Source organism: Siniperca chuatsi, linkage group LG11 (assembly GCF_020085105.1).
Source record: "Siniperca chuatsi isolate FFG_IHB_CAS linkage group LG11, ASM2008510v1, whole genome shotgun sequence".
NCBI lineage: Eukaryota > Metazoa > Chordata > Actinopteri > Centrarchiformes > Sinipercidae > Siniperca > Siniperca chuatsi.
Window position 1 is genome coordinate 15,798,727 of NC_058052.1, and position 22,569 is coordinate 15,821,295.

General features: G+C 39.6%; 1 protein-coding gene and 2 long non-coding RNA genes across 5 annotated transcripts; all 3 read left to right on the forward strand.

Annotated features, from left to right (window-relative positions):
* The first annotated feature begins 915 nt into the window (after positions 1 to 915).
* Positions 916 to 15,191, forward strand: LOC122884198 (exportin-5). Of its 3 annotated transcripts, none has more exons than XM_044213709.1 (34): positions 916 to 1,160; positions 1,762 to 1,883; positions 1,974 to 2,046; positions 2,169 to 2,306; positions 2,675 to 2,857; positions 3,005 to 3,031; positions 3,173 to 3,358; positions 4,223 to 4,299; positions 4,394 to 4,438; positions 4,575 to 4,665; positions 4,834 to 4,917; positions 5,064 to 5,189; positions 5,275 to 5,365; positions 5,448 to 5,576; positions 5,692 to 5,807; positions 5,917 to 6,072; positions 6,513 to 6,554; positions 6,644 to 6,733; positions 6,898 to 7,097; positions 7,193 to 7,295; positions 7,384 to 7,565; positions 7,830 to 7,930; positions 8,023 to 8,119; positions 8,236 to 8,372; positions 8,543 to 8,640; positions 8,761 to 8,807; positions 9,145 to 9,213; positions 9,799 to 9,905; positions 11,003 to 11,062; positions 11,157 to 11,251; positions 11,338 to 11,445; positions 11,813 to 11,950; positions 12,783 to 12,947; positions 13,210 to 15,191. In XM_044213709.1, the coding sequence occupies exons 1-34, from the start codon at positions 1,059 to 1,061 to the stop codon at positions 13,351 to 13,353; spliced, it is 3,729 nt and encodes a 1,242-aa protein (XP_044069644.1). In that variant the 5' UTR covers positions 916 to 1,058; the 3' UTR covers positions 13,354 to 15,191. The 3 variants fall into 3 exon arrangements, with proteins under 3 accessions (XP_044069644.1, XP_044069645.1, XP_044069646.1); XM_044213710.1 differs by having other exon boundaries at positions 9,148 to 9,213; XM_044213711.1 differs by lacking the exon at positions 9,145 to 9,213.
* Positions 15,192 to 16,142: 951 nt separating this feature from the next.
* On the forward strand, positions 16,143 to 18,463 carry LOC122884199. Its single transcript, XR_006379842.1, has 2 exons — positions 16,143 to 16,334; positions 17,901 to 18,463. It is a non-coding gene; the product is annotated as an uncharacterized LOC122884199 (long non-coding RNA).
* Positions 18,464 to 19,770: 1,307 nt separating this feature from the next.
* Positions 19,771 to 20,473, forward strand: LOC122884200. The gene is made up of 2 exons (XR_006379843.1): positions 19,771 to 20,256; positions 20,436 to 20,473. It is a non-coding gene; the product is annotated as an uncharacterized LOC122884200 (long non-coding RNA).
* The last annotated feature ends 2,096 nt before the right edge of the window (positions 20,474 to 22,569 follow it).

Sequence of the window (22,569 nt, forward strand, 5' to 3'; positions counted from 1 at the left end):
GCAGGTTAATCTGGCTATGACTATTAGAGATTTAAGATGTTTTGACTAAAGATATCTGATAGGTCTTATCTTGTGGATCACTAAAACTGACATCATGGTTGTAAAATTCTCATCACTAAAGTGGAGATATCTGAAATTTGAGTTATTAAAAGTTTCTTTTAAGATATTCACTCTGCCCATCAAAAAAGCCTAGCTGGATTCTCCTAAATGTTTACAAGGTTAATATAATAAACGCATCTCTTGGGGATTGAATACATTTGACATTTATCTTCCATATTTGACCTTCCACTTCTTCTGGGCTGAAATTAAAATGAACTGCTTGCAAGTCAGAATCAGAATCAGAATCAGAAATACTGAGATAAGAGAACATCCTTTTATGGAACAAACATTCAATATTAAATAATTAAATGAGAAGTTATGAAATAAATACTCCATAAATATCAATAAATACAGTAAAATATATAAATAAACCAGTAAATTGTGAAATAATTTGATGAGCTGAAAGGTGAGGGGGTGGTTACTGGTGACTCCACTGTCATGAAAAGTGACATTATGAAATAAGTGTCATTGGAAAAAATGCCATTATGGAATCAAAACATTTGAAAAGGGCATTTTGAAATAAAACAATCTATAATGGAATTTAATTTCTACAAAGAAAATTATGAAATAAAATGTTATAATAGGTTGAATTTTAATCTTTGTTAAATACTTCACAATTTACTGAATAATTTATCTCTTCATATGATCATTTATTTCATAGTGCATTATGAAATAAGATGAACACTTTGTGGCTCCACAGGTTCTCAGACTTAAGTCAGACATTTTTTTTATACTCAGAAGTGATTCTCTTTCTGTACATAGACGATCGTTTAAAAGAAAACAACTACAACTCCCAGAATTCCCATTCAACGGCGAGCCGAAGGTTCAAACAGGCAGGCAGCACGTTTTGTGCACGTTGGTACCTCCCTGAGCGTACGCAGCTCACTGTAGTGCAGGTGTTTTGCATAAGGGAGCTCCTCGCTTTCGCCTTAACAGTGTGCCAGACGCTACCTGAAGTCATGGCTGACCAGGTGGCTGCCATGTGTGATCAGCTCATTAAAGCTGTGAATGTGATGATGGATGCAGAAACAAGCCAAATTTTCCGACTGGAGGCCTTAAAGGTAGCATCGTTGTGGGTTGCTAGCTAGCTGCTAGCTAGCAGAGCTTGTCATATATTTGAGATGTTGTGAAAGTAGAATCAAGTGCCTGCGTAGCGGATTAAAAAGTCATTTTTTTGTCAGTAGGACTAGTAATAACAGCATTCCTCATACAGTTCGTTTACGTTAGTTAACGTTAGCTAAATTTGCAATGATGATGGCCAGATGCTTTGCGAGCTAGCCGGTATGCCATGATTATTACCTCACCACTACATCCACTGTCGACTCACGTTCATTCATTCATAGAACTGGTAACATCTGGTTTAATACTGATTGTACTGCGGAGGGTTAGAAAAGACAGAGCTCGATTTAACAAGGCCATCTAACGTTATGTTGCTATGGCAGCGTTGCACCTAGCTTGAATGGCTAATTGGTAGGTTAGCTTTATGCTATTGAAGTGTTTATTGTAATGTTGCTGAGGCAGCTGTTGGTGTAGCTTCTTGACACTGGCACATTACATGTATAGGGTAATATTAAGTAGATTTTAAGTATTATTTTTAAACCTTTTAAAATGTAATTTATCTAGTTGTCTGTTATATAACAAGCTTTATTTTTTCCATAATAGTTTTGTGAAGAGTTTAAAGAGACAAGCTCCTTCTGTGTACCATGTGGCTTGCAATTGGCCGACAAAGCCCAGCCAGCTGTAGTGAGACACTTTGGTTTGCAAATCTTGGAGCACGTCATCAAGTGAGTGACTTTAACTAGCATAAATCAAGTATAACAAATAATTACACGATAAAAGCTGCGTATTTGAACGACAGCTTGTTTTTCATGCAGGTTCCGATGGAACAACATGCAACAACAAGAGAAAGTCCAGTTGAAGGAGTGTGCCATGCAGCTGTTATCAAATGTAAGTGTGATAGTAAAAACCTGTTAACAACATAACCATCTGTCTCATGGTTCAAATTAACCTTAAAGTCTTACTGTCACAGTTGTAGACACTTTTTTGATACCTGTTTTGGGTCTCATCAGGGTACTCATTGTATCCTGGAGGAGGAGAGCCACATCAAAGATGTCCTCTCACGAATCATAGTGGAGATGATAAAGAGAGAATGGCCTCAACATTGGCCAGATATGCTGAAAGAGATGGAGGCTCTCACTAGCCAAGGGGTGAGTAACTTGCATAGTGCAGGAAATGGTCTGTTACTGCATATCAGTCGTTTCCTTTGCCATCTTGGATGCAGTTTTGAATATGTTTATGTAATAACTCAGATGCAAATAAGTACCAGTCAAAGATTAGTCATATTCATTTCCATGTGGCGTCATCATGTCAACGTTGGCTAGTGGTAGATATTGTTATCTTTCAGCAATTATGAACTTAAACAGCATCTTTTTCACTTGATTACTTTATCAGTGCAAACTACATTCTTGGCCTTTCTGAGCAAATTGTCAACAAAAGATGGGCTGCATCTTGTAATCCTGTTGTTATGGACTTTTGAAACATAAGTGAAACTAAAATTCACCTGTGCCTTTCATAGGAGGCACAGACAGAGCTGGTGATGTTGATCCTGTTGAGGCTGGCGGAGGATGTGATCACCTTCCAGACGTTGCCCACCCAGCGACGCAGAGACATCCAGCAGACACTCACCCAAAACATGGAAAGCATCTTCAGCTTCATGATGGCAATACTGCACGTAAACGTCGAGGACTACCGTAAACTGGTCAGTGGGGTCTTAGCTTTCATTTTGTAGAAATAAGAAGCATTAAGATTAATTTCTCAGTGTTATCATGGATCTATTGATACATGATTTATTTTTCTCAAAGTAAAATAAACAGTGACTGTCTGATTTGTGTGTTTGTTAATCCAGAAAGGGTCACCAGAACATGAACTACAGGTGAGAAAACATCACTGCATCTCTGCTCTTAAATTAACCTCTTATGAACTTGATTGCTTTGATTATTTCATTATCACTCTCTTCTCTTCCCTCCCCTCCCCTCCCTTTTCCCCCTTTTGCCCTTCATTTTTCCATGCACAGGCCAGAGCTCACTGTCGAGTCGCTGTGGCCACGCTGAATACACTTGCAGGCTACATAGACTGGGTGTCTCTGGTGCACATTACCTCCGGAAACTGTCATCTGCTGGAGATGTTGTGTTTGCTGCTGAGTGAACCGGAGCTGCAGCTGGAGGCAGCTGAGTGTCTGCTCATCGCTATCAGCAGGAAGGTGAGTCAGAGGGAAAACAGGTGTTGAAAGACCATGGTTAAGCCATAATTCTTGCCCGATAGCTGTAAAGAGATTATTCTTTCAGTCCCATTTTTCTTTTGTCAGATAAATTACAACGGTATGATATCGTCAAAACATCTTACCAGATTTTAATGCAGATCCAGATCCAGAGCAACAGCGCTTCCATGTGGCTATTTATAACACACTTATTTTGGCTCATAATTCCTGAACTGAGAGGTGCGGAAGGGAGTCTTTTTTTTTGTCTTTTTTTTTTTTCCTTCCTAGACAAACCTACCAATTTTGCAATTTCATCCAGTCATCAACAAAGTTGATACACTGGACTAGCCCAAAAAAGTTTAGAATTTATAGTATGGTTTTAAGGTATACAATCTTGTAGACTGGCTTATTTGACATAAATTGCCTTGACTCTTGAATGCATCGTGCAGTTGTAACAACATTTAGATGACGTGTGCACATATTAACTCTGAGAGATCCTAGATAGATGATAGAGATAGAGGGTGCTATGGCTACATCATACTTCAAATGGCTATAAGTCCTGAGTCTCACTCTGAAAGTTTGCTGATAATCCCTGTAAAATTCCTAATATTCCCAGACAGGATTTAGGTATTCTCAAAAAATTCATATCCACCATCAGCCACTCAGCACAATGTCACAGTCTATCATTGTGTGCTCAGCCAGATGCAGATGTCTAAATACTAAAATAATATAGTAATTGCAGAACTGTAGATCAGATTAGTCATGCTACAGTATGCCCACTTACAACCTAGAATGTTTTTTGTCAGGGGATATTTATATTAAATTAATAATAAGCCATGTGTAATCAATTGTGTCATTCTGCCACAGGGCAAGCTAGAGGATAGGAAGCCATTCATGCTGCTGTTTGATGACGTGGCCATCCACTACATCCTTTCTGCAGCCCAGTGAGTACAACTGTTTCTCTCCATCATCCCTCTTTACAGGCTTCAACCTACCATTGTCACTGATATTGAATGGTTTGTGTCTGTCTGGTTACAGGTCAGCAGATGGACTGGCAATATGTAAGAAATCCTCTGAATCACAGTAAGTAAAATGACACATGTGTCTACTGTGGAGCACAAAGACATGTGTAAAACAGTCAATTAAAACACACAGAATGAAGTTTATTCAGTACCTCTGGCTGTGACATATAGTCCTGTGTATATACTGTACCTTTTAGAGCAGTGGAGGTGGTGGAGCGGCGTTATGTCTTCCTGAAGAGGCTGTGTCAGGTCCTGTGTGCACTGGGAGGCCAACTTTGCTCATTAGTGGTGAGTTTATCCTAATTTGGCCACACATTAATTCCTGTGTTCACATGGTCTTTTGTCTGGGCTTTGTCCACACACACACACACATACCCATCAAAGTCACAGAAGCATGTTTTAGCAGTTTTGACTTTCTGTTTATGATTAGTTGGAAATAACATGTTCTCTCCACAGGGTTCAGATGTAGAGGTCGAAGTACCTGCAAATCTCAGCAAGTACATGGAGGCCTTTTTAGCCTTCACTACACATTCCAGTCAGGTGAGATGACATTTTTGGTGGATTTACTTCAGGCTTTCACCTCTAAATCCCTTTTCTTAAACACTGCATTTAAATCACTAGAATATGAATCCTTCAGCTGTGTTTGAGCTCTCTTGTGATTTTTTTGTTTTGTTTTTTTCCTGCAGTTTTTAAAGTCATCCACTCTGGCTACTTGGGGAGCTTTGTTCAGACACGAGACTCTGTCAAAGGATGCAGTTGTTGTGGAGATGACCATCAAATACCTCAGAGCATCTATGACCAACCTAGTCAAGGTGAGGCAGTGATGTCAGTGCTACCATTCCCAGGGTACATGGAAGCCAAACAGGGTGTTAATAAAGGTGTTGTGTTTCTCTCCAGACTGGATTTCCATCTAGAGACGATAATCCCAGTTGCGAGTACTCCCGTGTGGACTTTGACAGCGACCAGGACTTCAATTCGTTCTTTAATTGTAAATATTATGGATCCAGCTTTATTTTCACTTAAGATCAGTTCAGTTGATGTTTTTCACGGTGCATCTTCATGCTTTACAGCTTTTCGATCGCAGCAGGGAGAGGTGGTGAGGAATGCATGTCGCATTGTTCCTCTGGAGGCTTTCCAGATAGCAGCAGAATGGTTACAGTATCAAATCGCCAGCCCTATTGATACTGGGGATACTACATGTAAGTGTTTGTCCTCATTCTTGACACTTTGACACATCATCAGAGAGGGGGATTGATAACTCTTTATAGATGTGCTCTGGTTCTCTGCTGACTTCTCTCTACTTCACCTCATTAGCTAAGACTGCTGAGGGCCTGTGCTCCCTCCTGTCTCCATCGGTGGTCCAGTGGGATGCGATGACCGTCTTCATGGAGTGTATGGTCACACAGATCTTCAAAAATCTGGAGGAGGAGGTAACAGCTACAATTTCAAGTAACAGAACAAAACTACCTGAGGAAAAAATAGTGTTGACGTGAAGATGATGTGAAGGTTTGCCCCCTCCTTCTGCCTCTTACTGTGTAGAAGTTGCCCATAGATCAGAGCATGGAGCTACTGCAGGCCGTGCTGAACTACGACACCAAAGACCCGCTCATCTTATCCTGTGTGCTCACCAACGTCTCTGCCCTATTCCCATTTGCCATACGAAGGCAGCACTTCCTGCCACAGGTCCTCTACAAGGTCAGCTGACTTGACATTGGTTTCTACATATTACTTATGTGTATCTACCATACATGTATTGTTATTGTATATACCTACAGGCAGATGAAAATACATAATATGAATATTAGTGCTTTCATGAAGGTTAGATGTGGTGATCTGGGTAGTTGTGGACTTGTGGAAGATAATTTAAGTTTGAATTATGGTCATATCATAATAGATAAGAGACAGATTTCTGAGAGATGACTTGCAACTAGTTTACCTCTTTGCATATGAAGTTTGTGTTTTGCAAATGTCAGTTTTCCAAAAAAAAAGTTCCCCATGTCACATAATTTTGCATGTTTTATGTTGCTGCGCCTGCAGTTTCAGCAACAAATTTTAAAATGCGCTTTGTTTCTGTTAATAACTAGTTTTTATTTATCATTAACATTGACCTTTACAGTTTTTTTTTGTCCCTACAGCTGTTTCAAGCAATCACATTTGAGGTTGGTCAGGAAACTAAGGTGAGTTGCTTAACAGAACCAAATATCAACACTTTTCCTCATCCTTCATGTCCAAGACCAAATATAAATTCTCCAACTGACATTCTCAGACACCTCGGACCCGAGCTGTAAAGAACGTGAGGAGGCATGCCTGTTCTTCCATCATCAAAATTTGCCGGGATTACTCACAGTTCATCTTGGTAAATGTCCTTGTATCCCAGTTAAAGGAAACTAGCATGACTTGGATTTATTCATGCTTTCAGTTGATGGATTTTATTCACAAAATGTGTACCTGAAGTACACTGTGCTGAGGAATAGGCGTGAGTAAATGTTTGACTCTTGCATGATTCATTTTCCTCTCCAGCCTTGTTTTGACATGTTCTACAATCACGTGAAGAAGCTGTTCTCAAGCGACGCCACACTGACTCACATGGAGAAATGTTCGCTGATGGAAGCTCTGGTGCTCATCAGTAACCAGTTCAAAGACTTTGCAAAGCAGAAGGCTTTTCTAGATGAACTGATGGCCTCAGTGGTTGCAGAGTGGACCTCAGATGAGATGAGGCAGTGCGTTTGAATTCTTTTCATTTCCCTCAAATTGTACATGAGTTATTTTAATGTCATAATAGATAATTGGCTGTTGTCTCTTCTTTGTGTTTCAGTGTGCTGTCGAACCCTGCCGTGTTCCTGTCCTTTGTTGGAGCCGATCAGGTGGTCACTGAGCAAAATAAAGATACAGAAACAGCGGGTCTTAATAGGGGCCGGGTAAGTGTATAGGTGTAAACTGAGTTAGTATGTGAGAACAGTCTAACATTTATTTAACTTTTTCCCTTCTTTTTTGACCTTCCTGTAGTTGAGTTTCTGTTTGTATGCCATTATGGGGGTGGTGAAGCGGGCACGCTGGCCTGCAGACCTGGAGGAAGCCAAGGCTGGTGGCTTCGTGGTTGGTTACACCCCCACTGGAGCTCCTATCTACAGAAACCCCTGCACCGCCCAGTTTCTGGTCTTGCTGCCCAACTTGCTGGCTCTAATCAGGTACGCCTGTGGGTTGACACTGTACCTTGCATTACCCCTTTTTTTGATACCAAAAACTTGTTTTCAGCCATGTTTATTATGTGGGGTACTAAGTGGGACTAACCTAATCATAATATCACCATATCAGGCCATTTACACATGATAAGGGTATGGCATGGAGGGACATGTCTGTGGGTCATTGGTGTCAAACAGTGTCTCTATAATAATAATTCCTGCTATTGTACTGATCTGTAACCAGTCTCTTTTCTTTACTCCTCACTGCAGGACTCACAACAGTCTGTTCATGCCAGAGAACATGGCTCGTCTGAGTGAGACCTTCTCCAGGGCCCATGAGGTGATGGATGCAGAGAAGAATGTGGTTCTTGGTAAGAGGAGTTTTCTGCACATGCTGTTTGCCCACAATGAGCCATCATCTGATAAGACTGTGGTTAAACCTTCTCTATGTGCTTTTATCCAGGTCTCTCTCAGCATCTTCTGGATATTTACGACTCTCCTGTGTATAGAACCAACCTGGAGCGCATGCAGGGCTTTTTCACCACATTGTATGAAAACTGGTGAGAATTATGTTGTAGCAGTTTTTTTCCCTCAAACTTTTATTTGTATTGTTCATACCTCACATGCTGTTGCAGATTAAAGTATACCTCCTCTTGTGCTCACTTTACCTCCGCAGCTTCCATGTCCTGGGAAATGCTGGTCTGTCCCTGCAGCAGGAATTCTACACCATTGAGAGGTTGGCTGAAGAAATAACTGGCTCTGTTTTTGTCTCCCTCGACCATGTGCCTGACCACAGACTTCGCCCTATGATTCATATCCTTGTTTTCTTTTACTTCCTTTGCTATGCTTTAGTCAGTGGTTTGGTGATATACATTTGTGTACAAGATATTTTTCCTAGACTCATTTAGATGGATACTACTATACCTGAACAAAGCTGAGCTATTGCTTTATGTTAACATGGAATTTCCTTAACAAGCGCTTACGGGTGTTTCTGAGGCAGCTGGTGCTACCATGTCCTCAGGAGTACTACAATAGTCTACTCTGCCCCCTGCTGGGCCCTCTGTTTGCCTACATGCTGCAGGTCAGGATCTCCACACTTCCCTTTCTTATCATTCATCTCACCATTAGATACCATTAATTCACTTAAGTCAGTTGTTTTTGTTGCCAAATCTCACGGCCTCGCGTCTGTTTCATACTACAGAGCCTCAACGTCAAGTGGCAGGTCATCAACCAAAGGACCTCTGTCAGGTAAGTTGTGGGAAGCAGTGTTTGTATCTGTATGTGTTTTTGTGTGTATATATCATAGGGTTGGGCCAATGAATGATGCCATCGACCATCGTAACATCGTGATTTTAAAAGCCCCCTCCGGCAAGTAAAATCTTGTTACTGAAAGTGCAATAAAAGCAGAAGAAAATAGTTTATCACTATGACTAGTATTTAAAACATGATCTGCTTTAATGAGTTAACTTAAACATAGTGTTAATCATTCCTGCTGCAGCTTTCAGACTATGGTTGGGAAGCACAAGGAAGACTTTGTTTTCCTCCAGGGCTGATATTGATGCTAACCATCTTCACTTTTACCCAGCAGCTGGGAAGCAAGACACAGGAACATCTTGGGGATTGAGGAGCTGCAGCGTTTATTTATGGGCAAACCGTAACCTACACTATACATTTACTGCCACTAGACAACTTCACTGCAAACCATTCCCTCTGCTCCGATCGCCAACACACCTGTCTGTCACTACGCACTGCCCTGTTCATTAAAGGAGCCACGCTACTCTTAAAACATATAGGGAGGAAAAGTAAAGAAAGACCCTCCCCAACAACAATGGCATTGTCCATCGCAATGTTTCACTGTGGACATCGTCATATGCCAGTTTGGTAGACATTGCCCAACCCTAATATATCATTGGATCAATGCTTGTAAATTATGACCGTGAAGCAGAGGAGGCTGGAAATGATGTCCTTTTTAAAAAAACAAACAAACAAAAAACAGATAGTTCCCTTAAGTCCTTAGTTGGGATGGCTCTGATTGACTCACAGTGGAGGCTGTTGTAAAACATTAATTTAACACTTATGACCACTTTATTATGAATTAAACATGAATGCCCCAAATACAAATCACACTTCACACTATAACTCCAGTATTTTGTTTGGCTGAAGAACAACATCTCATTTTGTGTTTAAGCTACAAATTGGATATGCTGACTTGGTGGTAACCTGTTTACTGTGTTTTTAGTGGTGAGGATGAGGAGGAGGTGGTGTGTCAGGACAGCCAGGTGACACAGGAGATGTTGGAGGAGCAGCTGGTACGCCTGCTCACCAGGGAGGTGCTGGATCTACTCAGTAAGTTTCAGCATCTCTAGTAACTGCCTCATTTATGTTTCCATACAAGAATAGCAAACAGTTGTTGTTGTATTACAAAGAAATAAAAGTGAATTATAATCTGACCACATATAAAGGTGTGGTAAATCATCAGGTAAATGCACACTTGAATTAAAGATAATGTATTACCTGAAAATGATCATCCCACATGTTGTAAACAGATTAATTTGAAATAAAATGCAGGTAAAGGTTTGACAGTGAACAAAGTGTGTTAACTAGCATTGCATTGAGTAATGTGTGCCAGCCACTTTGCATAAGTATTGATTAAAAACAAAATACTTATTGCTAAAGTGAGCTATTTTGATTACATTGTTGTTACAGTTATTTTATGATAGTGATATAATGTCCCTGTCTAAACTCACTGTAAAGCGAAGCATGATGTGAAGCTCAGGGCTTATTCCTTAATACTGCTAATGCACTTTAGTCACGCGGTAAGGTTGATTCTGCCAGCTACAGAAGCTAAAAACGGTTTCAGCTCGCATTAGGAAAGTGCAAATATCAGCCATAAATCCAAGACAGAGCTGATACTCTACATATTGATAAGACTGTGTTCCCTCCAATAGGATTTGTCTTGGGTGACTAACAAACCTCTTGCTTGGGTTTATCCTAAAAAGAAGGTTGGAGTTGCTTGGTGCTGCTTTCATATTCAGTGTCTGACATCAGCAGGTACACAGATAACAAATATGATGGAGGTTAGCAGTGTCTGACACCTAAAATTTGCTTCTTGATGTTCGTGACACAATTCACATTATCCTCCACCTCCTGTCTTGGTAAACAGCTAAAGGACTGTTGCCTTTGGTCAAGTTTAAAATCATTTCCCTCCACTGTGCACCCCCAACTAAAATAGCCAAGACATTGGGCTATGTGGGTGATTTTATTTTTTATTTTATTTATTTATTTTTTGATATGTATTTACAAGGTACTAAAAATATGAGGTGTGGCATTTTCAGGATATAGAACACAACTGCCTGATCAGCTTTTACTCTTAAGACTGAGGGTAAACTGGGGAGTTGAGTTATTGCGGGGCTGCAATACTTCTCTTCCTCCTTTTCTTCTAGCTGTGAGCTGTATCTCCAGAAAAGTGCCTGAACCAGCAGCAAATAAGGAGGAAATAGATGGTGAGAGTCAAATTTAAAAAGTTCAATAAATTGATTTTATTTGTTTTTATTCTGATAAGCGTCTCATCGTTTTGCTTGAAATGCGCTCTCGTAGAGGAAGACATGATGATGGATTCAGTGCAGGCGGCATCTCCCGCCCAGTCCACAGATGAGCTGACTGAACTGGGAAAATGCCTGATGAAACATGAGGTCAGTCCTAAAACACATCACATAACTGCATAGTCATTCATTAAATGCTGAATATAAACTCAGTGTTTTTCTCTTTCTTTTCCCAGAACATCTACATGACGCTGTTGACCCTCTCCTTCACCTCACTGTCGTGGAAGGACACCACTAACTGTCACCGAACTGCTTCCATGGTCTGCTGGACCCTCCTGCGGCAGGTAGCACACTCAGTGCAGCAAATGTTCAATACAAGCCTGGAGGGGTTTTTTTTATTTTTGTTTTTACCCTTTCATGTCACACTTTTCTTTTAAAGGATAAGGCTGGCCATATTCTATATCTTGTTATTGTCCACACATCCCATGAAAAGACCAAAACCAAAGTGCGTTAGTCCATCTCTCAAAACGTTCTGACTTCTCTACCCTTTGTGTGTGTGGCCTGCCTGTTTTGCCTTTTTCAAGCTTTTTCAATTAATTGAATGTTTTAGTTGACACTCACTGTGACTTGAAAGGTGGCTGTAAAAAATACCTTAAATTTCTACATATTTCTAAAGTTTCTCCCCCCCACATCCAATCTGTCTCTCTTAAGGTCGTAGGAGGTAATCTTCTTCCTGAGGCGGTCACGTGGTTCTATACCAGTGTTCTTAGGGGCCTTCAGGTTCATGGGCAGCATGAAGTCTGCAACTCGACCCTCTCTCAGCTGGCCATGCTCATCTATGAAAACCTGGTGAGGCTAATGGCAATAATCTCTGCCATATCTGCTCTTTATTTCTGCCTTTGTTTGGTCCATTTTCCCTCTAAGAGTTATAGAAGTCACCTAGGGCTGCAACTAATGATTCTTTTTCAATTCAATTCAATTTTATTTATATAGCGCCAATTCATAACAGAAGTTATCTCATTGCGCTTTTCCTATAGAGCAGGTCTAGACCGTACTCTTTATAATAGATGTGGACATGATTTACTATTTATCACACTGAAAATAAAATTCAACTTTCTCTGTATGATGACCAAAGCAATTTTTCCTGCACACTTTGCTTAAATAACAAGGATCCACTTGGAAGTGTCCTGAAAAACTATGAACTTCAGATACTGCTCCTTTTATTTCCAAAACTTTGTTTTAATTTTACATTAATCTGCCCTTTATTTTCTTGATTAATTCTGCTGTCTATAAAATGTCAGGAAATAGTGAAAATGCCCAAGGTTCAAGGCTTCAAGCATCCAATTTACAGTCCAAAACCCAAAGATGTTCAGTTTACTATCATATATCACAAAGAAAAGCAGCAAATCCTCAAATTTGCAAAGTTGGAATCAGTGAATATTTGTGATTTAAGTACTTTCTGATTAATTTGCTGTCAATAAACTATTTGTTTCAACATAAGTCATATAGTACTGGGGCAAAGCACTTTTTCATTCATGTGGAGATTTTGAGTTTGTAAAAATATAATCTATAAGTTTAGTAATATAAGTTTCATCTGTGGGACTTTTAAAGTTAATTTCTCATAATGCATCTCTTTTAATCTCCTTGCTTATACATACATCTGTCTGTCCATCTGTTTTAGCGGCCTCGCTACATGGAGCTGAGAGCAGTGATGACCCAGATCCCAAACATCAGTGTGGAGGCTTTGGACCAGTATGATCACAGGCTCATGGGCCCCAATGCCCAGAAGATTGGAGACAAGAAAAGGAAGGACCAGTTTAAGAAGCTCATTGCAGGAACTGTTGGGGTAATGCCACATTTAGCCACTAGAGAGCAGTGCTTCTCTATTATATCTCACTTTAGGCGACTCATCAGACGTGACCAAGACACTGGCCTAATAGTACAAGTCATTACTCAGCAGTGTGATTCTGGCTGTGTTGTAAATCTTCTGTGCTCGGCAGCAAAAAATGTGCAGTGGCTCAACAGGGCTGTACAATCTAATGAAATTCTTTCTGGTAGATCTCGGATAGCTCTGTTTAACCTCTCCTCTCTCTGTCCCCTGCCAACAGAAAGCTCTGTGCCAGCAGTTCAGGAAGGAGGTTCATATCCGGAATCTTCCATCGCTCTTTAAAAAGCCGAAGCCAGACAAGGATGTACAGAACAGTGAAGCATTGGGCCTGGCAGCTCTCTTCTCCCCAGAGAACGCCCTGTAGGAACACGTGGTGGTTCTAATGGACTTACTGACTGAAGACGGAGTTATGTGTACGAACCAGGGTTTCCCCTCACCATCCTCCAGCTCGGACAGTGCGGCGCTACCTAACATAACTGTCAACACTCACACTGTTTTTCAATAGGTCATCTTTTATTTGAACCCTCGTTGTGCCACAGCACCACCCACACTCTTTCCACTTTCCACTAGTCATTTGTACAGGCAAGTATCACACAGTAGATCCCTTTTTTAAATCCCATTGCACACTTCTTCTCCATTCCCTTGCACATACCAATAAAGGAAGTATATGAGCTATGGAAATTTGTAGGAAATATTTCAGATTAAAGAATGGTCTGTTACTGTGTGAGATTGTGTTAGGAGACAATCTTAAAATACCAGACTAACTATTAATGTTTGCTCTGCAACACAATGTTCTGTATTCTGTATTTTTACTCTGGGCCTTTTTCATTTTGAGGGGCAATATTTGCCCATTGCCTAGCCTCAATCTATGACACTAAGCATGCCATAGATTTATGGAACTAGGGAATCAAACTGGTTTGATATTCAGCATAGAAACTGGCATCTAATGATATCCAAACAAGCAAAGCCAGTACAGCCAATAGCCGCAGGAGTAGCCTGTTAGGAAGGGGGGTGTGTGTGTGTGTGTGTGGTTTGTGGAGAGGTGGAGACCTTTTGTTCTTAAAAAATGTTTTTCTTAATTTCAGAGGTTAGTGTTGGCAGATATTTTGTGTGACCACACTGCTGCTGTCGAGGCAGTTTATATCGTGGGTCAGAAAGTAAGGAAGTAAAATCTAGGACAAATCCTGGTTCACATTTCTCTATTTACCGTAATTTCCTTTGACTGGACATGCTTGAATGCAGTTTCTGATTCTGAAGGATGTGCTAATGGTACCTCAGGTGCGACGTTCCCTATGATGGGGTGAAGATACTTTATGGATACTTACCCTAAGAAAAAAAAACAGCTGGATTGTGTTTTCCTGAATGGTTAATGTAGATTTAAAATATGAACAACAATTTTGTATTTTGTAGATATTACACAGTAGTTGGTTAAGGCAATGATAGTTTGCATTTTGCCAGATCTTCATATCAACACAACATACACAGCCCAAGTACAGTTTTGAATTGCTTATTAAATGCAGAGCACATATCGTACTGCCACATCTTGTGCCAAAACACTCAAGGTAGGCTTGTTTGACAAACATGTACAGGCAATTGTGTCTGAGAAGCAAAATCTAATAACATATTTAAAGGTGGACTCTACAACTAATGTGTAGCTTAATCCAAGTCTTTCTGTAGTTTTCTAGCTGTTGATAACGGTATTCTGTTTTTCATGTGTTGTTTTTTTTTTGTGTTTGTACTGGTATTTCCAGCCATGACAAATAGACAAACCAGCACTACATTCCTTCATTGTCCAAGGGATTGTTTTTAAGCATAATTTGTCGGATGTATTTTGCTCTTACGGAGCTGTCATGGTTGAGAGTCATTTTGTTTTTTAAACAAAATGTTGTTTTGTGTTGTGTAGATTCAGACCAAAATAAATGCTTTTGGCTTGGAGAGAGCCCCCTTTAAATGCATACAGACGTGTCTGTATTTCAGATGCTGTTTTACTGAAAATAGGTTCACATCATACTTGCCCGGGAATAGGAACATTTATGGAACTTGATTTTCCAATGAATTGATTCCCCTGTCTTTGTGATTGTTTGTTCACATGTGGCTATTTTTAAAAATGCTTGTTCAACACTAAAATGTTCTGTATAAAAGAAAAAATAGACGTGTGGTTTATATTTTGTTGTTTTTAAATAATAAAAATCTTAATTTCAATTTGTCTAAAATGTATCTGTTGATTTTCTGTTTTGAATAAAGAGTAAAGTTGTTTAAGTTTATAAAAAAAGATTTGTTAATTGCTACATATTGACATATTTGGGTCTTTTTGTTTTGTTTTGCATATGCACCATTTTTAACATTGTGCAAAATGACCCACATGAGGACATAGTAAATTTGTGGGTGAAATAAAATTCCATAAGAAAAAAATTACAATGTGGAAAATAATTTATATTAAATAAATTATACCTTCAGAAAAGCATAAGCCTATGCTTCATTTTCCTCATCTAACCATTTTATTCTGGGACTTACTGCATATTATGATAATGTCAATGAGTCTTTACGATGACATAATGTTTAATAATGATTTGAGAGTGTTCCGATTTTTCCTCCCTTTATAAAAATGTCTGCTCCTAAATAAAAATGTTTAAAATAATACTGTATTTCAAAAGAATTTAAACTGGAAAGTGCACATTTCAGACATAAGTCTGTTAATTCCCTAGTTAGTTAATAGCAGAAACCCTCTTTTATCTTTACTCTTAATGTCCGTTTGTTTTGTCATGTCACCATTTTCTACCTCTGCCAATTATTTTGGCATTTATTATTTTGTTAGTGAGAAATTAATAAAGATATTTAAAATAAGCGGTTAATACATTTCAATAAAGAGTTTGAGTTTCTGGCTCAAATTGCTCTATTCTGTATTTGTGCTTATTTGGTACCTGTCATTAGTAATGGAAAATTATGTGTTTCCCAAACCTCAATTTAATAATCTCTAGAGTGTACCTTTTGAGGGGTATATCATGAAGGAATATTATTAGAAAAAGAGGGAGAGACAAGTGTATTCGCAAAAGCAGTTTTGCTGAAAAATATCACTTGAACCACCGAGTAGATGGGGGGCGGTAATGCGCCATTTGCTGTTTGCCAACTACCGTAAAACACAGTAATGAGCTGTAGAGAAGTAGAACGGTGTGTGTGATCATGGCTGCTTATCAGCTGCAGATGGTAACCTATGTTATATCTTTTGTTATTATGAAATAAATTGGTAATTAATACATGTAGATTTAATATCCACGGTCAACAGGCAGTCGTTTGTGCCTCGAAGTGTTCAACGTCACACAACCAACCTAAAAAGTTTAAACGTCGGTAAGAAAACACCGGTAACGTTAGCTAACGTATAGCAAGCAGGAGCCCTGCTAACAACAGAGTCGTTAAATAAAGAGGTACATTTGTAATTTGGTACAGTAAAGTACTGCAATTCCTTGTGTCTTTGTACGTACATTTACTCAAGGACTGTATTAAAAAATTTGAGGTACTTCTACTCCACTAGCTACATTTCATAGGCGAATTTTGTAGCGCTACTTTTCATTTCACAGCTATAGTTACTAGTTACTACACAAATTAAGAAAATATAAAGAAAATATGATGCATTGTTTATAGATTAAACCACCCAAGAGTAAATAAAGAAGTTAAAATTAGCTCCACCTCTGCCAGCTACAACATTAAAATGCTCACATGTTGCATCAATAATAATGATCCAGTAATATAACACTGACAGGGCTCGAGCGTTTTGGTACCTTAAATACATTTTGAGAACACTTCTGTATGCAAGACTTTTACTCGTAATTGAGTTGTTTTTGTTGGTATTGTTATTTTTACTTATGTAAATGATCTGAATTCTTTTCCCACCTCTGCTCTTATGTAATGAGCTGTCATTGCTGTTTACTGGTAAGAACCCTGACATTCACCTTAAATTTAGTTTCCTTGCCTTGTTATATAAAAACATTTGTCCACAAATATCACATGGCTATTCAGTGTGTTCTGCTTGTTATTGCGATTAATCGAAGCTGGTTAGTAAAATAGTAAAACCCAGAGTATTTTTAAATGGCAGCACCATTACATCAAACGGAGATTGTTAACCTGATATACAGAACTGTAATGTGTATCAATTTATGTTTGCCTGTGACTCAGCATGACATATTTGGATTCTCTGGAAACTACTTTCTACAAGAATTTAAAGTTTTTGTAGTGGTTGGTTCTGCAGGCTAGAAGAGGTTTATTAAAGGATGGGTTAAGATATTTCAAGTCGATCTTAATACAATATTTATATGCCTATATGTAATCTAGAGCTGACACGATTAGTCCATTAATCGCTAAGTCATTTGACAGAAAATTATTCTGCAACCATTTTGAGCCAGTTACTCCTTTCAGTCATTTATCAAGCAAAAATGCCAAACATTATCTGGTTTCAGCTTTTCAGATGTGAGGATTTGTTGCTTTTCTTTGCCATATATGACAGCAAACTCAATATCTTTGGAACAAAACAAGAAACTGTAAAATGCCACCTTGGGCTCTGGGCTATAATGGAAATCTTAAATTATTTTATGGATTAATTGTGAAACTAATCGCTAGATTCATCGATAATGAAGAAGAATATTCCTCCTGTCCATACTGGTCTTGAAGAGATCCTTTCCTAGCGCACAAAACAAAACAAAAACCCTGCACCCACCTTCAGTATGCCATCTCCCACCCACGCTACAGTGTCTCAGGATTCTGGATAACCAGTGCTTTCCAGTACAACAAAGGAATGTCTTTTGTGTTATGTCTTTTTTTTTTTTTTTTACTAGGACAGTATCTCTAAATTTAAGTCCAAAGAGCAAAATCTGTAATTGCTTCCTTTCCAGTAATCCTTATTTTCTCCGTGTCTTCTAGGGCCCATTGCCCATCCAGCAGCACCATGCTCCTTCTGCTTTGCCCATCACTGCTTTCTGGTTGCAAGATCCTCATCATCAGTGTGACTCTGCAAGACATGCCTCGACATTTGTCTTCAAAAAACGCACAACCCACAGTATATTATATGATGAGATTTATAAATTCACAACATCTGCAATTTCAAACCCCTAGCAAGGATGGATGAAAACAGACTCCTTTTCTTGATCATACATACAATAATTGGCAATTTATAATCCAAATAACCCTGGATAAACTTGTAACCTGCTATCACTGAAAGTGATTAGTAGTATTAATATTTTGATTCAGTGACTAACACTATACAACAAATACATTGTTGTTAATATTTTCTGATGCTTATTCAGAATGAAAGAGTATTAATTTGTGAGGCAATGGCATTTATTGTTAACCTTGTTCTAGAGTGATTTGTGTTACTAGAAGGTACAGAAATTAAAGAAATAAAAAAATCATTGATTATAAAATGTATTCACTACACTTGGACTTTGGCATATTTGTTTTCAACAACATTAAATCAGTAGAAGTAATTTTTGTTTTTGTTTTTTGCAATGCCCAAGGAAAAATCTTTAATGTCAGATATCTACAAATAGTTCAAAACAAAGTACAAAGATGAAACAAGATAACTGATTGCATAATTGACTCTCTTCAATTTAAGTAGAGGCACCTTTGGCAGCAGTTGTGGGCTTGAGTGCATACAGATGGATCTGTGGTGTCCCCATGCGTCAAGTTGCATGGGGAGTCAATAGTCATTTTCAAGTCCTGCCACAAATGTTCAAAAGGATTGTTGTCTGGACTCTCATATGGCTTTATGTTTGGGGTAGCTGTCTTAGCTGTTAGAAAATATATATTATTCCAAATGGCTGTTTTACAGACTAAAGCAGGTCTGTCTCCAGGATCTCTCTGTATTTTGCTGCATTTGTCTGACCCTCCACCTTCACAAGTCCTCAGAGCCTGCTGCAGAGAAACATCCCCACAGCATGGTGCTGCTACCACCGGGCTTCATGGAGGGGATGGTGTGGTTCTGTTAAAATGCAGTTTTTTGCTTACACCAAATATTGCATTTAGTTTAATGAGCTTTAAAGTAGCAGTAGGCCTTGCCACACAAGTGCCCCTCTCACTCAGACTCGGAATGATTTGAGGATGGCCTGCTCAAGGCAGATTTACAGCAGTGCTATTTGCTATCCCCATTTCGAGGGTTAATCAGTTCCCTGGGAATTTTGTTATATCATTCCCCCGACTGATACTTTTCAGTAGCCTTGTCTTGTAATGGTTTAGAATATACCAGATAGGGCAGTATTTAAAGTAAAATCACTTGTAAAGTCACACCTTTACATTACACACAGTTGACCTCCATTCAGCCAAAGTGTGTGACTTCTAAAAACAGTTGATACACTGGCTATTGTTAAGGTATGTAAAGAGAGTGGACACCTGTGAATTTAGTTTGTTTATATTTCTATAGTTATATTTTGATATTAAAGTATTTTGTTGTGTGTTGATCAGTGTGGAAAAAATATTAAAACAAATTACACCCACTCTGCCAGTGTTATAAAACTTACTTGACATTACTGTTGCTAATTTGTTATTTTCTTTGCTTTGATTCTTTTTTTGTTGCCATGAAATTTAGGCCTGTGTGGGACTGACAAAAATCATGGAGGGAGGTTTGTGACTGTGCCAATAATAATGTCTTAATGATCAAATGGGGTCACTCACACCTGTGCTTGATGATGTTTTATCATGTATAATTATTATTTATGTAGCCTGAGAAAGGTCACTGTAGACCGTAACGTTGCTTAATAAATACATATTAAGTGTCATTCCCATAGTTATAATTTTGTATATTTTATTTTTCAGTCAATTAACACACATTAGCCTGTTTTCCACCAGCAGCACCAGCTTCACGGCAGCTTAGCAACGCGGTTGCGGGGCAACACAGAAGTTTCTGGTCTGAGTGGGTGATTTTCAGTTCGGACGTTCATATTTTAATCAACATATAGGAAACAGGTGTGCGTTTGTAGCTAGCATGTTTTAACCCTGCTTTGAACGCGACTCTAGCTATTTATAACCGATAACCGAGACTTTTGCTACTTCTAAACAACTTATTGGGTTTAGGATGTTCGTCTTTTTTTGTATTTTCGTTTGTGCTTTCGCCGGTCGCTTTGAAACCACCAGAAAAGTGATGCCCGGTCAACCAAACGGAGTCCCAGTAAACAGCGCCGACGTCTTACAGGCAGCAAGGTTTGCTGTGGTTGAGTTCAACAAAGCCAACAAAGAAGACCTGTTTGCTTACAAAATTGTGAACATAATGTCGGCCAAAAAGCAGGTAAAACTTAACTCTGGAGTCAAACGTAATTTTAAACCATAAACAGATGCCTATAATGACTGTCTAAGGACAGGGTGTGTGCTGTAGAGCTTGTAAAGCCCCATGGGGCAAACTGTGATTTGTGATATTGGGCTATAGTAATACAGTTGACTTAAAATTAGTCCTGCTACTTCCTCTAGGTAGTCGCGGGAATAAACTACATCCTGGAAATACAGCTTGTACGTACAAAATGCAAGACGAGCGACACGACTGACAGTGAACCATGTGTTTACCACTCTCCACGCAAGGCAAGTTCAAGATTTTAGGTGGTGCCTAACACGCTCTCAGAAAACAGGCATCCAAACAATTGTGTGCACTACTTTTGTCTCAGTGCACTTGCTCAATGAGGAAAATATTAAAAGGAATTCACAAATGTTTCCATTTTTATTTTAGGAAATGCAGTGCCACTTCATCGTTACAGAAATCCCTTGGGAACATTCACGTGTACTTACTGAAAAGAAGTGTGTCAAACGTAATTAAATGACATTCTGTTGGTGTTAAGTAAACTATCACTGAGCAGCATTTTACTTGTGTTCATTTCAGATTTAAGAAATGGTTTAGGAATGTCCACACCCTGCATTTATGTTCATAATCTAGTGATTTCATTGGCTCCCAGATATGCCACTTGTTCTAACGGAGTTGAATTAAGTTCAGTGACCTGCACTCACTCTGCACTGTATAACACAAAAAAAGGCATAATTATTCGAGTGAGTGACCGGGGCAGCTTTACTGTGCCTCATCTCTCAGTGTGTGTCCTGGCAGCTGTAAGGCTCTGGTTGCGTGTCAAGCATGGACAGACACATGGCTGTTAAACGGAGACCGGGCTACACCTCTCCACACTACAATCACGGTCTCCAGAAGGGCGCTGTATGGAGGATTACAGGCATTTTCAGATTACTGCTCAGCAAGACTGAACTGTCTGCTGCTCTGACCCCCTTTTTTTTACAGGGGGAAATAGACAGCTCACTGATAATATGCAGATAAACACACACAGTGCAGGGGGGAAATTATGTCAAATACTGCAGGAGGATGTGTAAGTGGGTGTTTGTTCTGTGTGTGTGTGTATATGAAGATTTGATCTAGTACCATTTTAGGGGCTTTTCCTCTCTTAACCACATATTTGCATCACTCTTTCAAGAGAGGGGAAATGGAAGCTAGGATTAGTGACTGATAAAATGTCTTAGTAGTTTTTAAATAGGAGATACTGTTAAGTGGCATTCAGGCAAAAGGGGCTGTGTCTGTTTGGCTTTGATTACAGTAAACAGCCGCATGGATAAGCGGTTCACACACACACCCTCTCTCTCTCACCCAGTCCATAATGTCTCTAATCTTGGATGTCTTAATCAAACTGAGCAAAACATAAAGAATTGGCTGGCACTGTGGATTAGGTAGCAGGGGTTAGGAATGTGGGGGAAGGGGGATACTCCTTAAAGTGGGATGACTAACATTGAAGCTCCGGTGCCAGGAGTATGCCCTGTCCATCTGCCATTCCACTCACCCACCCACCCACTGACACACTAACAGGTGCGTGCGCGCAGATACACGTGTGTTTTCTGTGCACACGCTCACATACTCCACCCTGCACTCTGGCCCTACCCCTGTCCTCACTTACCCTGGGCAGCAGATGGTGAGGGGTAAGGCTTGTAGCACCCCTCCCCACTCCAAGCCACCAGCCCATCACCCCCTATTTTTTTTTTTCCCCCCACGAACATCACCCCACCCCTCTTTGTGTTGTTGAAGAGCCTGAGTGTTGAAAGGCGAGCCCCAGCTTGTCTCCCCCCCCCACAAATCCTTGGCTGGCTGCCATTGGCGGGACTCAGTCAGGTGTCCTAATGCTTCAGTTAGGGGAGGAAACGCTGGTTAATCTGCCCATCGCGTGCCACTGGCCATGGCCTGGCCTCTTTGTGTCTGGCACCCCTCTGATCAGTCCCTCCACCCCTTCATCTGTCTTCCTCCCTTCTCTACCCAGTTTCTCTACCCCAAGACAGTGTCATCCTTTCTTAAAGATCATCCCCTCTTCCTCTCGGGATGTGTTTAACTACATTCTTTATTGGACAAATCTAGTAGTTTTGACAGTTGTCCTATATCTTTGTTAAATGATCCAACTTATTTATTCTATCAGTTATTAAACCCTACTCTATTTAGTGCTGACTCATCACAGGCCTCCAGTATGCCTGCAAATGCACCTTAAAGGAAAAATGTTGCTATTGAATATTACACCTGTTCTGTATAACTTCTCTACTGCTTCTCACCTACGGTACAGGCTTTTCAGTG

Bases quoted from the DNA above. Each gene is read 5' to 3' on its own strand.
- LOC122884198 (XM_044213709.1), top strand. From the start codon at position 1,059: ATGGCTGACCAGGTGGCTGCCATGTGTGATCAGCTCATTAAAGCTGTG. The intron at 4,300-4,393 runs GTGAGTACAACT...GTCTGGTTACAG, and splicing joins TACATCCTTTCTGCAGCCCA to GTCAGCAGATGGACTGGCAA. The intron at 11,063-11,156 runs GTGAGAGTCAAA...GCGCTCTCGTAG, and splicing joins AAATAAGGAGGAAATAGATG to AGGAAGACATGATGATGGAT.